We start from the raw sequence: 14,330 nt of genomic DNA on the forward strand, positions 1-14,330 counted from the left end.
GGGTGAAAAATAGATTCTTGGAAGCTTAGATAGTGACAAAAAGAAAATATGGGAAAAAGTAAAGAAAATCCATGCAAAACAAAGATCTGTGTTCTTACTGCCCTTATTAAAGTCCTAGAAAAAAAAAATCTAGAAAAACTTCAAGGAATCCAATAATCTGCCACCCATTCCCTTTTCTTCAAATATAAGTGTAACAAATTAGATATACTGGCTGAAAGGAGAAAGGATATGGTTTTTAAAACTCAAGTTTTAATAAAAAACATTTAAGAAAATCTATTTCTTTTCTCAAAGTCCCTTTCAACTTACCAGCAAGCAAATGCATTAGAAAACTGTAGTTCAAATGGTCTAAATACTGGGCAAGAAACTTGCACATTTACATTTACTTTGCTTAGGTAGCACACTGCTACTTGGCAGGACCTTCTCTACAAAGGAAGAGTCAGCAAAATGTTAACACATTCTATTGGTAATTTGCTCTTAGCTGCGTGTCTTCCCTGGTAAAAAGGAGCCAGGCTAATCTATAAATCTCACTCTTTAAAGGGCAGATGGACAGTGGAAAGAAGGAAGGGTTACCATACGAAAGTTTGCCAGTTCTTCTTCAGAGCCAGTAATATGGTAGAAGAGGTATAAAAAATTATACAGTCTGACCCATAGGGAGTCCTAAGGTATTAAAGGTTAATTTCTGTATGATCTGAGAGACTACTAAATTGATAAATACTGCTGTCTTGCTAAGTTGCTTTTTCTTCCACATTTGACTGATGACATAGTATACACATTTTGAAGAGCAAGCAAAAAACAAGATTACAAGATTAGGGTCTTTGCATTTCTTCATCTATGACTAGGTTAGACATTTTAGTGACTATAAAGATATATATACAAAACCTTTTTGTGATGCTTGGAGGATTGCTCTTATTAAGAGAGGTAGCTCATTCCAAGAAGTACATTAGACTCAGTATATTGCACTTGGCCAAAGGGAAGTATTAATGAAACTCTTATCCATATAAATAAGATTTTAAAAAAGCTATATTTAAAAAGAATGCTTGCAATTGGGTTTCAATGCTAATTAAACAGTTTGAATATATCAAGAAGTATTTGCTAATACCATAAAGCTTGTGGGAAATCCACTTAGAACAAAACAATTTCTAGAAAGTATTAAGAAATTTTGGAAATTAAGTATCACTCTTCTTTACAATTAAAATGTCATGTAGGAAATTTGAGATATTCCCAAAGGGTGGGCGGCATTTTTATATTTAATTTAAAAACATTACCTATGAGCACATTCATGATTGGCTTTTATGTCCACTAGTGTCAATTCTACAGCTTGAATTCTTCTGTTAAAGAAAGTGCACCTGAGTAAGTTAATGTCTGATATCTGAGGGGGGAAAAGCCTAAAAAGAATATTTAATAAAAGGTATTACTGAATAATATTTTCATATGAATAGCACTGCTGCTCTGGCAATTAAGAGAATTAAGGTTACCTGATTCCATAAAGGCCCAATGTCATAAAAGAGGATCTCCCTGGCTGAAGAGCTCTCCTTAATGTGAACACTAAGAGAAAGCAAGAAGAAATTACTCTAGCTTCTCTAACTTAAACAAAAGAACAAAAAATGGATGTGATTTGGAGTCAGAAGATCTAGGTTGGGGTCCTGGCTATACGATTCTGGAAAAACCACTAAACATCATCATATCTAAGTTCTTCATCTGTTAAACAGCTATAATTTCATCTGATAACCTAGTTATAAGATTGTATAAAGGTAAAATAAGATGTACTTTAAGCTACTTTGTAGGGCACAAAGAACATCTAATCAGGGGTTTTCAGCCTCAGCACTGCTGACATTTTGGGCTGGATCATTCTTTGTTGGAGAAGACTGCCTGGTACACATCAGGATGTTTAGCAGCATCCCTGGTCTCTGCCCACTAGATGCCAGTAGTACCTGACAGTTGTAAACTATTATTCTTTCCTTATTTTTCCCTCCCCCATTATCTTATATAGTATGGGCTATACTGCCATATATAAATTTATTCTTAATGCTTAGTCATAAGATTGTACTGCCATCTGTCTAAATTTTCCTGATTCCCTCAAACATTTAAGGGAAGCACAGTTCAGCAGTATGTAAGTTTAAATGCTTCCACCTCTTTAAAGTACGTCCCTTATACACAGTACCTTTCAGCATGGAGGTAAACTGATCTCCATGTAAAATGATCTCTTTGTTAATTTCGAAAGCAGTCCAGATTCAATAAATAAAAATTACCATGTGAAAAATGGGTTAACTCTACTCTTTGAATAGCAATAGTAATGATGTTGTAAAATAAGAAACCACTTTGATAACCAGGGAAAAATTAATATAAAATAGTTTTATACATACAAAATAGCACCTAAGAATTATATAATTCATATTTTTGTATGCTAGTTCCTCAGCAGTGGAAATGCTCAATAGGTCTGTTCATTTATTTCATAAACATATTTATTAAGCACTATGTTAATATGCTTAATATGTGAAGCACTGAGCCAGCAACTGCTGATACAATCAATAATAACCAACAACAACAACAAAATAATGCACAAAGATATGGATTCTATCCTCACATAGTTTTCAGTTTAGTAGAGGAGAAAATAACCATTAAGTATTCAACTAGAATATCAACACTGCTAAAAACACAATCACAGGCAAAGGACAGTGTGCGGAAGAATTCATCCAACTCACACTCACGAATGTGTGTCGAAAATATGTATTTCCTTATCAAGATTTTGGGTAAAGAGGTAGAGAAAAACCTAAAGGGATAAATAAATGATAATTTTGATAATACATTAATCAATACCAAAGGTCAATATGCCATTTAAGTTTTTATTAAAAATGGTAACATATTCCTCTATGAAATGATCACCATAAGAAAGCAGTTTACCAATTTGACACTAAAGTACCATGTGTAAGTTAGGTATAAAAACATGTAATTTATGAGATTCTCCTGATAATACACAAAAATCAGAATTGACCAATTATTTTACATGATTCTTTGGCAAGATACCCTGCAAAACAGCACATCTCATTTAGCTTTACTTTTTGTTTTCTAGGTTAAGGCAAAATGCTATTTAGCAACTCTCTTCTCTCAACTTCATATTCACTTGCTACCAACAGAAAGAGGTTAGGATAGAAAGTCTAGAGAGGACCCAAAAAGCAGTAACTGAGGAAGGAAAGCAGCCAAGGAAAATAACAAATTTTAATTAGTTGTTTCCTCTTTCTGTTGGGTGCAAAAAAGGTCTGGGTTTAGCTCATGTGCTCACTTAAAAGTAGAGAGGAAGTTGGTAGAATTCTGGGTTGGTGTTCTCCCCTCTCCAAAAAGGTTTACTTTCTCTTCTATTTTATCCTCATTTATTGTAGATCAGAGGTATCTTTTCAAGACTGCTTCAGAATAAATATAGTTTTTCAATCTGTTTCCCTAATTACTGCATGCAAGGTATCCATTTTCATGTCTTGTAAAAATTGGAGCAAGAAGCATTTTACAAGTACCAGGGATCATTATTCCGGTTCCACAGCTATGAGACCAACTCAGGTGGTCTATGATACCTGATATGACGATCTCAGGGACATCCAGAATGTTGCCAAATGAAGCGGTTTTACGGTGGCCCCGTTTAGGCTTGGAATAGGCTGCAAAAACACATATATACAGTATACATGCAAACAACCACAAACAGTAACACGGAAAATGATTAACTACAAAAATAGACTCGTTTTCAAATAGTTCATGTTAATAACATTTCATGCAGAATGGCATGCAGAACTACCTAACTTTTCATCCATGCTCAGAAAAGGCGAGATTAAAGAGCAAACAACTACCAAACACAAGATGTTTTACACACTGGTTTTAATTAGCAGAAAAAAATAAAAAGAACAGAGACATAGCTGCAGGGTAATGAGGAAGCAAAATTTCAAATATATTCATGGAAACAGTCTACCTAAGTGAAATCACTGATATGTGATGGGGGTGGGGGAACGAAGGAGGAGAGGAAGAAAGGCGTTAAAAACTAAGTTGTCGTATTTGTTTTAATTACACAAACACAGGAATATATGTTCAAGTTAGGTGTTTCTTGAAGTGTGCTATAAAGTAAAATTCAATGATTAAATAATAATTATTCAATCAAAGTGTGAAATGTATATGCTTTTGTAATCATACTTATACATATTTCTAGTAAACCAAATATTTACTATGTTTTCCAAAGTTTAGGGTACATTCACAGTAAACACAAAGTCTGTCAAAAGGCTGGAATGTATGACTCTTTCCAAGTAAGACAATTCATGAAAAAATTTAAATTGTGTAAAACTCAAAGGATGTACAATAGCATTTGTTCTACATTTAGGCAAAAAAAGATAGGGTAATTTTAATGTGTGTGGTTATCCTTCTAGCAAAGTCATTTCTGTAAATAATAATAAAAAACCAGTGCTTGACTAGAAATATGATACTAGCAAAGACATGAAACCATTATTATAACAATTTTCAGTTTTGAGACAGCAATTAGTATGTGGCAGATCTATCCTGAATAACATCCCTGAAGTGAAAAGGGTTCCTCAAAGCATGAGGGTATGTCCCGGTGAGTAGGGTTCATCTGACACTACAGTGAGACAACCCTGCTCCAAAGAAATACTTGTGACTCATGGAGACTCATGGAGACTCATGGGCTTGTCAGTGGCTGGTGACTTCTACTCAACTTGATAGTTTCTGAAGATCCATCTATGGCAGACACAGCTATCTTCTGCCAGTCTCTACTCTTCCCTTCTGTTTTAGCAATAGTACTCTGATTTTATTTAGGACAGAAAAGTCACCAGATAAAAGAGGGCAGATCTCCTCTTCCCTTGGAGCTACGTGTAGCCATTCGACCATGTTACTTTGACCAATGACGTGTGGATATTGTTAGGAGAGGCATCTGGGAATGTTCCTTCAAAGAACTTGGATGCCTATTTGCCCTGCCCCCATGTCTTCCTTCCAATTGCCTGGAATGTAGAAGTGATGAAATGGAACTTTAACAGCCATTCTGGAGCGCAGGATAACTTTGAGAATGGAAGCTATACAATAGGGATTACAGCACAGAAATAGGAGACCAGTTACCTCAAGATCACAGAGCCCACTACCTCCAGACTTGTTTATGTGTGAAAAATAATGCTTATGTGTTATAGACACTGTTATTTTGGATATTCTGTTATATCTAACGGATTCTAATACTAGCTGATAAAATCAATGATCATGATTAGTTGAAGACAAGTATAGTATGATGGTCCATCTTGACAACTTCTTTCTGAAAAGAGCTCCACACACAATAAGAATATTCTATTTAGAAAAAAACCAAATAAGTGAAAAAAAGACCTAAAAAATTGGTTAGCTAAGTTAAAAAAGATGCAAATACACATGACAATATACATTTATACACATATATAGTTAAAAGATGGGGTAAATACACAAAAATGTTAAGTGTTTATCTCTGAGTGGGGTAATTATGTAAGTTTTTTTGTCTTGTTTACATTTCCACATTTTCCACAACAGAAATGTGTTTACTTTTAAAATCAGCTCCCCCTGCTCCCTGGAAAGAATCAGCAAAAAACCAACAAAGTCCAAATTAAACCAGCATTACTAAAATGAAACCTGGTCAGAAAATTAGGTTGTCAGTTTACTTAAGTAACAAAACATGTAATTGTTTTTGTGCTGACCAGTTCTTCCATGATTAATAATTTTAAGAACTGAACAATGGAATTTAAATGCTAACTTTTTCAAGATCCAATAAAATTATGATATTTTATTTTACAATTAAAAAAATTAACCACAACCAGCTTAGCTATTATTTTGTCACTGGAATGAAGAAGCAGATAGAAGGTCAAATCATACATGGATCTGGAATACATTTTTCTGTTAAATTTGAAACAAAATATATGCTATTATTTGAGTTCAGCACAAAAATCTAGTAGTATCACTCAAAATCCCCAAAATATTCTGGTTTTGGCAGAATTTCAATTTCTCACTTAGACTTTCAACTCATGTTTGAGCAGAAAGAATTACATTTGATAAAATCTGCAAATAAGGAAGGCATACTTTCTCATCCAAATAATTTTACAAGTCATACCTTCCTTATTTGGAATTTGAGATAAATGCATAAATTATTGCTAGTAACTTAGAAAAATAAATTGTAAACCTACTTCCTATTTTAAAAAAAATATAAGACACACACAAAAAACCTCTGATAACTGAAACTACCATGGGCAAAAAGGCTTATATACATTTTCACTCTTCAGACTTGTGGTTCCTTTTTACCTGTGGTTGCAGCGATCCTAGCTTCTATTTCAGACATGTCAGCACTCATCCTCTTGCCCTCAGAGGCTGGGGGCAAGCTCTCCACACTGCTCCCACGGGAGGCTCCCAAGCTTAAACGTCCAGATTCACTCTGTTAAAATTACAGGTCAATCTGAATTACTGAAGTTCTCTAGATTTAGCAATCTTAGGCAACCTAAAAGGAGGAAGATGGCAAGTGGGATTCTGATAGATCCTGTTCTGCTCTGAAAGGAGAGGGAAGTTTGCACGAGAGGGAGCTACAGGGGTAAGGGAAAGCAAGCTGCAGATACTGTCTTTATTAAAGGGCAGTCATTAGAACTGGGAGCTAAAAGCCCCAATTATTCGTTAACCTAAATGCCTCAGGCAAAATGAATAAACTCACTCCTTGAAATATTTTAAAAAATCAACAATGGCAAAAATATAATAAATCTGAACAGCATGAAATGATAGACTTAGGACAACTTCTCTAACTGGGCAGCGCAGCCAAAATATACCCATTTTACATTTTTAACCATCAACCATTACATTTAGGGACTATTATAGATACGGATTTAGAGTTGGCAAAGGTAGCAATCATTAGAAGGAAAAACCATTTGGTAATAAATGGTGGGAGAATCTCATTACATGTCTCTATTTGTAAGCTCTTTTGTATGTCTCAGGAAGAAAATTCAGGATTTATAAAATAGAAGATGGTAAATAATTAATTTCAGTTAGTATAATATTGTGACTACTGGTAAGGTTACCAGTTTTACTTGTAATAACATTAACAAACCTGTTGCTTTGCCTGATTTTTCAACAATTTTGATTCTAAGCGCTTAATAGTATCATTTGTGGCAGGAACTTGCTCCATATTAGTGTCACTTTTGTTACTCGTATTTGTAGAAGCAATGTCCATGAATGAGCCTAGGAAAAGCAGAAACGTTTATGACTAATGGTTGGAAATAATACAAATGCTTCAGTTAGTATTATGTAACTTACATTCTTTTATAAACTAGCCAGGCAGGAACAGAAATAAAATAAGACTTTTCAAGCTAATGAAGATATCCAAACAAACCCATTTTAAGTGAAACTTAAGGATAGCACAAAAAAGGAACCAAGATGCCTAAATAGTCTTCTAATAGTCAAGAATAACTTAAGGTTTTTAACCCGAGCTAGTAGAAGAACTGAGGGCTATTAATTGAGATGGGGAAAGACTACAGGAAGAGTGAGTTTGAAGGAAGTATCAGGAACTCATTTTGGAAAATATTAAGTTTGAGTTTCTAGTAGATGTAAAGGAAATAGTTGGATATATGAGTATAGAGTTCAGGTATAAGATGGAAAACATTATGAGCCAACAGATGGTATATAAGGCCATAATATTGGATGAGGTTACCAAGGAAATAAGTGCAGACAGATAAGTGAAGAAGCCAAATGACCAGGCCTTGGGCACTCCAACGTTTCTAGGTTGGGGAGATGAGGAATAACCAGCAAAGAAAACTGAGAACAGATGGCCAGAGATGTAAAATGGAATCTAGGCTAGTATGGTATCTCGGAGGCCAATTGAAGAAAGTGCTGTCTGTAAGAAGGAGAAAGTAATGAATTAGGTCAAGTGCTACTGAGAGTCAAGATGAGAAATGAAAATGATTCCTTAAATGTAGTGATGTAGAGATAACTAGTGACCTTGACAAGAACAATTCTGAAGTACTGGCATAATATGTCTGAATGGAGTCAGCTCAAGAAAGAAGGGGAAAAGAGAAGCTAGTGAATGCAAATACAGACTACGTATGTTCTAGGAATGATCCAGTAGAAAGCTAAAACTGATGATGCCAGAGAGACGGGAGAATTGCTCAGAGGAGCAGATGGGATATAATGCATAGGCAGAAAGGTACACCTTTGGCCAGAAGTATGGATAGTTTAGCCAGAGTAACAGAAGAAAGCAGAGTAGATGGGCACAAATGTTGTGGAAGCTGTCTTCCGATTACTCCAATTTTCTCAGAGAAAGAGCAAACAAGATCAGCTGAGAGTGAGGAGTGGCGAGGAGGTGTCTGAAGTCTGAGGAGAGGCTACAATGTAAAATTAAGACATACAGGAGGAAAGAGATGAACTACAATATAGTACAACTGTCCAATAGCACTAAACATGCATGTGAGGATAGTAAACCTGTGCTATCTCCAGCCACACTCAGCTGCACTGGTACAGGCAAGGAGTAAGCCAAGTGTCAGCTTTTACTAGGCTTGTGGTTTAGCCAAGCAAGCTTGAGAGAGAGGCTAGAAAGATGAAAATTATTCCCAAAGGAATTATAATAGTTGATTGGAATTAAGTGGAGGGAGAAAGAAAAAAGGACCTAAGAGGACTGAGGACCAGTGAAACGTGGGAGGCTCAAAAAATTCAAGGTCACAGTAAGGAGATGAAGAGAGGGTTTGGAGGACGTGGGAGACACAAATGATAGAATTTTAGAGAAGTACATTTTAGAATTCAGAGCAACTCAAAATATTTTCAGTAAAACTGGAATTTGAGAATAACTAGCCAAACAATAAACCATCTTAAAATAAATAAAACTATTCTTGAGGTGGGAGAAATAGATCAGTAAAAGTATTTGTCAGTAAATGCAGGGTAAATACATGTGCATATAGACACACACATATCTTTTAGTTTTAATTAATAATGAAATGCTTATAATGCCACTATATTTTGAGAAGTACAATATTTCTAAGTTACAGTATTATTTCTACTATCTTTTTGATGACCACAAATTACATGTACCACTACTACTTCACATTTCGGAAAACTAAGGAACTTTTAACATAGCTTCTTAAATCAGAGTCTCTGTAGAAGAGAACAAAAATTAGGGTGTTCATGATGAAGAAATGTGTTAAATACATTTACAATAATTTCTAATACTACTTGATCTAGTAGTATCCATGTAAAAGTTATTTTTCAAATTAAGAATGACATTCACTGTAATACAATATGCCATCTTTTTATTCATAATTATGTAGGAATTCCAAGACTTGGAAGAAGGTCTTCAATAACTCTTTAATCAGGGTACCTACATGAAGAATGACGCACCTGTAAACTCAAATTGCAGTCAATCATATGAAATGAAGGAATTAAAATGCAAATGGGGACATTATTCATTACTTCTTGATTATAATTTCATGGGAATAGAGCCGAAAGAAAAATCAAGTCAATATTCTTCCAATCTATCCATTTACCTGTACTGGTGGCAGAGTTGCTCTGTCCTTCATCTGAATACTGACAAGGATACTGTAATGGCTCATCTGCTCCTGGAAAGTACTATATATAAAAAAGTAAACCACAGCTTAAAATTTCCTTAATACAAATTAAATCCTGTTAATGTTTTATTTTCCCTAAGGTATATACTAAATTTGTAGGTGCCTACGTTTTTTATTTTACAAAGATTACAATAATGTACTCTTGGATTTCAACTTTGATCAATGCCATGCACCTACCTAAGAATCTAGCTTACATTGGAGTCTAGATAGTCTTGAAGAAAACAGCAAATATTTCTCTAGAGAAACATATGAAATAAAATAGTATCATTTCTCATAATTATATAAAACATACTCATGTTCTTACAGTAGTGATGTAAACTTCTGGTGATTATTAGTCTGATGACTGAGACTAGTATACCATAGAATAATTATTAGAACATTTTAAATATTAAGAGGATAGATTATGAATGTCTTTCTACAAACTGGAGGCATAATACTCAAAGTATATTCTGGACAAAAATGTTAGAATTTAGAGAAAAAATGGAAACGTATTCTCCTCAAATTAGACAAAGCACAGAGAAGCAAAATTACAACTTCAATAACTTATATATCCCAAAGTTTTAAGTAATTTGACTACAGAGACTAAGTTGTTTTCTTATGTACACACCTTTAGGGCCTAGGGTTCTATATATGACTGGTATCCAAATATGATGGTAAACTTTTAGTAGATTAGTTCAAGCTGCTTTGCCTAAGAAATTTTCAATAGATTGAATAAACAACGTTTTACCATTTAGGAAATCACTTAGACTATATTTAAGGAGACTGTAAGATTCTTCTACTGAACAAACTGTTCCAAAATTCAGGCACTTTTATAGATATGTGACCTTTTTAAAGCCAAGATATCACTTCACGGTTTTTAATGTACCAAAAACCAGAGGCATAAAATATTCCAAATAATTCTAAAGGCAGTTGATTCACAGACTAGGAAAATTTGATAATCATTTAAAAGGGTTCTTCTAAACAGAAGAAAGTTTAACTTTTTACTGGGATATAAAAACCTGAAAATAGGACAAATAGTAGAAGTCACTCAAATAAATGTGTCTGAGAATGCAACCTATTGCCTTGCATAAATGACTAAAAGCTTGATGAAAATTGGTATCGGAAAAATGTAAAATTTAGTTTATCATGTATTGAAGTCATAATATTAATATATCCAGGTCCTGTGACGGCTTTAGAGACTATCTATTTCAGTTTCTCCCACATTACAAATGAGGCAACCGGCCCAGAGACAAACATACTTGTCCACTAATGTAAGCAAAAAGAAAAAAGCAAGTCTAGAAACCTAGTCTAGCCATCTTTCCAGTGATAAAGAACTAGATTTTCCCTCTCAAAATAATGTTTCCTCTTCTGACTATGAGTAATAAATGCCCACTCTCACTTAGAAAACATAGTAATATATAAAGCAGAATATAGTAATAACATCCCTTTTAAAATTCCACTAAAACTCAGCACATATTAAATCCCCCTAAATCCAAAGCCCCTCAAAAGAAGGATTATACCCGCATCAAGTGAGTCATTATTTTCACAATTTCCTCCATTGAAGGGCGCTGGGAAGGATCTTTAGACCAACAACGAGTCATCAGGCTCTCAATGGGCTTAGGTAAATTTTTGATCAGTGGTGGTCGAGTACCTACAATTGAAAATTAGAGGAAGGGGGGAAGAATGTATTTACCCAAAGAATGATGCAAACTCTTTGTACATATTTCCAAAGTGGTATTTATTTTATAGATCTTGTAGTTTAAGATCTATAATTTGGAGTAATAAAAGTGCTTTATCAATTAACAAGTTAGTTCTTTTATTCTTTACTTCACGGACGTTCAATTATTTACTGACGACTGATAGAAAGCAAGCAAGCAAGCTGTCCTGGTCAATGCTGAACAGTCTCCACAATGATACTAACGGTAGTAATATTAAAGGCAGTATAGGAAACTGGTAAAAACAGCTAAGATTACTCAGATGATGGTACTGTTTGATAAATCTATGAATGACCTAAATAATTAGGCAGACATTTGTTTTTATACTTGTGGAATAATGTAAAAAATGGCCATTAGTCACATGATTATGAACAAGGCATAGAAATGAAATAACTAAGAGTGGTGCTAAAGTTAAGAAGGTAAGTAATTTTCCTTCATGAAACGCTATTTTCCCAAGCAAATGTAAAGTAACTTTACTAACGAAGAGGATGCATTCTAACATCATATGTGGTTAAAAACAACATTACCAGAACTATAAAAGAAACAGGACGGATGCAAGGACATTGAGTCCATAAGTCAATATGACTTAAGATATGAGCATTCAAGTCAGAAGCATCTGGATTTGAATCCCAGCTCTACCACTTACTAATCTTGTGACCTTAAGCAAGTTATTTAACCTCTCTAGGCCTCAGTTTCCTAATCTGTAAAATGGGGCAATAGTACTCAGCTTCTAAGGGTGGGAGAGAATATAAACAGGAAAAATATGTGAAGCATTATTATTCTTTGCTTTTTCTCCTTGATGAGGCCCTTGCTTCTTCAGGAGAAAAAAGCTATAACTCTCCAGTTATATTAACCATGTCAGAGATTTTATGTATGTATTTTTTTATTTTTTCCAGGATCCAGCCTGATGCTTCTCCCTAAGAGAGAGCCAACTGTCTAGGTTGTGTACTGATGGCCTTTCCCTAATCAGCGGAGCCAGTGAACATCCTCAGCTGCATGTGTAGACCAGGACTACTCTCAATCCTGCTCTGCTGGACTCAGGGTCAGGGACAGGGCAGAGTCTGATAATAGTAAAGTAGTCTCTTAACAAAGAATTGTACATTTTAATGTTAGAGATAAATGATATTCTTTAGGGAAGGGGACAGGAGTAGTCTTCCAAGTAGAAAACACAAAAAGTACATTTAAGAAAAATTTCTTTTTACGAACCATTATGAACAGCCCACATGATTCGGAAAGCTGGGCCACCAATCTCATCAAAGGGTTTCCGACGTGTTATCACTTCCCAAAGAATAATACCCCAGCTGAAGACGTCACATTTTTCACTGTAATTACTACCTAGAAAAAAAAAAGGGTAGTATATAACCTAAAGACTATTTTTCCACATGACTTACAGAAACAATGGCTTGAATTTTGAGAATGGGTATCATGGATAAAAATGAGGCTGTCACATGTAGAACTAAGAAACTACTCTTTCTGAAGTACTTTGTCTTTTCAACAAGTACACTTTTAAATGAATTAACTATCAACAATACACTAAAAAAATCTACTTCAGAAACGCAGTTATTTTCTATCTTTTCATCAAGAGGCATAGGACTTGACTTTTATGTATTTAGACTGATAACTTTCTCTGGGGCAGAGTATGAAACATCTGTACATTCCTTTATGTTGTTTATTATTATTTTATTCTGAGACAGGATCTCACACTCTCATCCAGGCTGGAGCTCAGTGTAGCCTCAAACTCTTGGGCTCAAGTGATCCTCCTGAGTAGCTGGGGCTACAGGCATGCGCTGGCACAACTGGTTAATTTTTAAAATTTTTTGTACAGATGGGGTCTTGCCATGTTGCCCAGGCTGGTCTCAAACTCCTGGGCTCAACCGATCCTCCTGCTCTGGCCTCCTGAAGCACTGGGATCACAGGCATGAGCCATTGTGCCTGGCCTCCTTTCTGTTACATTTTAATCTTAAATTTTCTTCCCATTCTCTGATGGACAGCACTACTCTGCTATCAAAGCAGAAGAACTTTCTAATTTAGTGTTACAGTTTCTTCCTCAATATATGGTGAAGGGAAATTCTTAATTTGTTAACTTAAACGTAAGTTGTAAGAAACGAAAATTATGGATAACCCGAGTTATACAGCAAAATTTATAAACTAAGTAGGTGGTTGAATCAGCACAGTAAGCACCCATCATAATCTCCCAAAAACAAACAAAAACTCAACCCACTGTAAGAATGAACAATTATTATAGCTATAGCTTTACATGCTAAGCAGTACACTGTAATATAGCACTGCAACCATGCTACAATCTAATTTGGGCTACAGGTTGACTGACATCTTTCAGAAATGAAGAAACTTACACAGCCTAACAGTCTGCATTTTGTTGCTCTAGACAATTAAGGGTTGTCTAGAGCAATAAAATTAATCTTTTGTATAAACAAATCTTTTTGCTCTCCACATACAGTAACATTGGGTCATTTTAACTCACATAAAGGTATACTAAATAAGTAAATAATTTTAAAACAATGTCAAATGTATACATTCTGTATATGAAACAGAAGGCATTATTTAATCTTGTGTAATATAACACCTGATTATTCATTTATTATTAAATTGAATTTTAGGGCAAAAGAACTCCACTCTGGTGACTAGTTGCATTGCAATTTCTCTTCCTCTCGGGTGGCTAAAAACAAACAGAAAACCTTTTAAAGTCATCAAAACTAAAAGAAATAAGCTATAACCAGAGTCTGATTAACTGAATGTATCTGAATTTTATGGGCATTCATACTTCCTAACATACAAATCACACACCTTCAGTTCAACTTCTTTCATTTAAAAGATAATCTGATGTTTTTATACAGAAACCTAGCATATAATTTACAGACAACTCTTTTAGAACTTCAGTGACATATGGAGGTATAAAAGAAGGTAAACATATAAGCTTGACATTTATTTGTAATTCTTAGTATCTTATTTCTGTCCAATTACTTGCATTCTTTTTTTTTTTTTCTGATATGGAGTCTTGCTCTGTCGCCCAGGTTGGAGTGCAGTGGCA

At 34.7% G+C, this 14,330-nt stretch overlaps 1 protein-coding gene across 3 annotated transcripts in view; it reads right to left on the minus strand.

Annotated features, from left to right (window-relative positions):
• Positions 1–14,330, minus strand: part of MAP3K7 (mitogen-activated protein kinase kinase kinase 7) — a 75,351-nt gene that overhangs the window by 27,098 nt on the left and 33,923 nt on the right. Inside the window, exons 7-13 of one of the 3 annotated variants that reach the window (XM_054556708.2) lie at positions 12,488–12,616; positions 11,087–11,217; positions 9,507–9,588; positions 7,085–7,215; positions 6,295–6,424; positions 3,564–3,644; positions 1,476–1,545 (exon numbers count right to left, since the gene is read on the minus strand). In XM_054556708.2, the coding sequence (XP_054412683.1) occupies positions 1,476–1,545; positions 3,564–3,644; positions 6,295–6,424; positions 7,085–7,215; positions 9,507–9,588; positions 11,087–11,217; positions 12,488–12,616 (754 nt within the window). 3 annotated transcript variants of the gene reach the window in all.

This window comes from Pongo abelii, chromosome 5 (genome assembly GCF_028885655.2).
Source record: "Pongo abelii isolate AG06213 chromosome 5, NHGRI_mPonAbe1-v2.0_pri, whole genome shotgun sequence".
In the NCBI taxonomy this organism is placed as follows: domain Eukaryota; kingdom Metazoa; phylum Chordata; class Mammalia; order Primates; family Hominidae; genus Pongo; species Pongo abelii.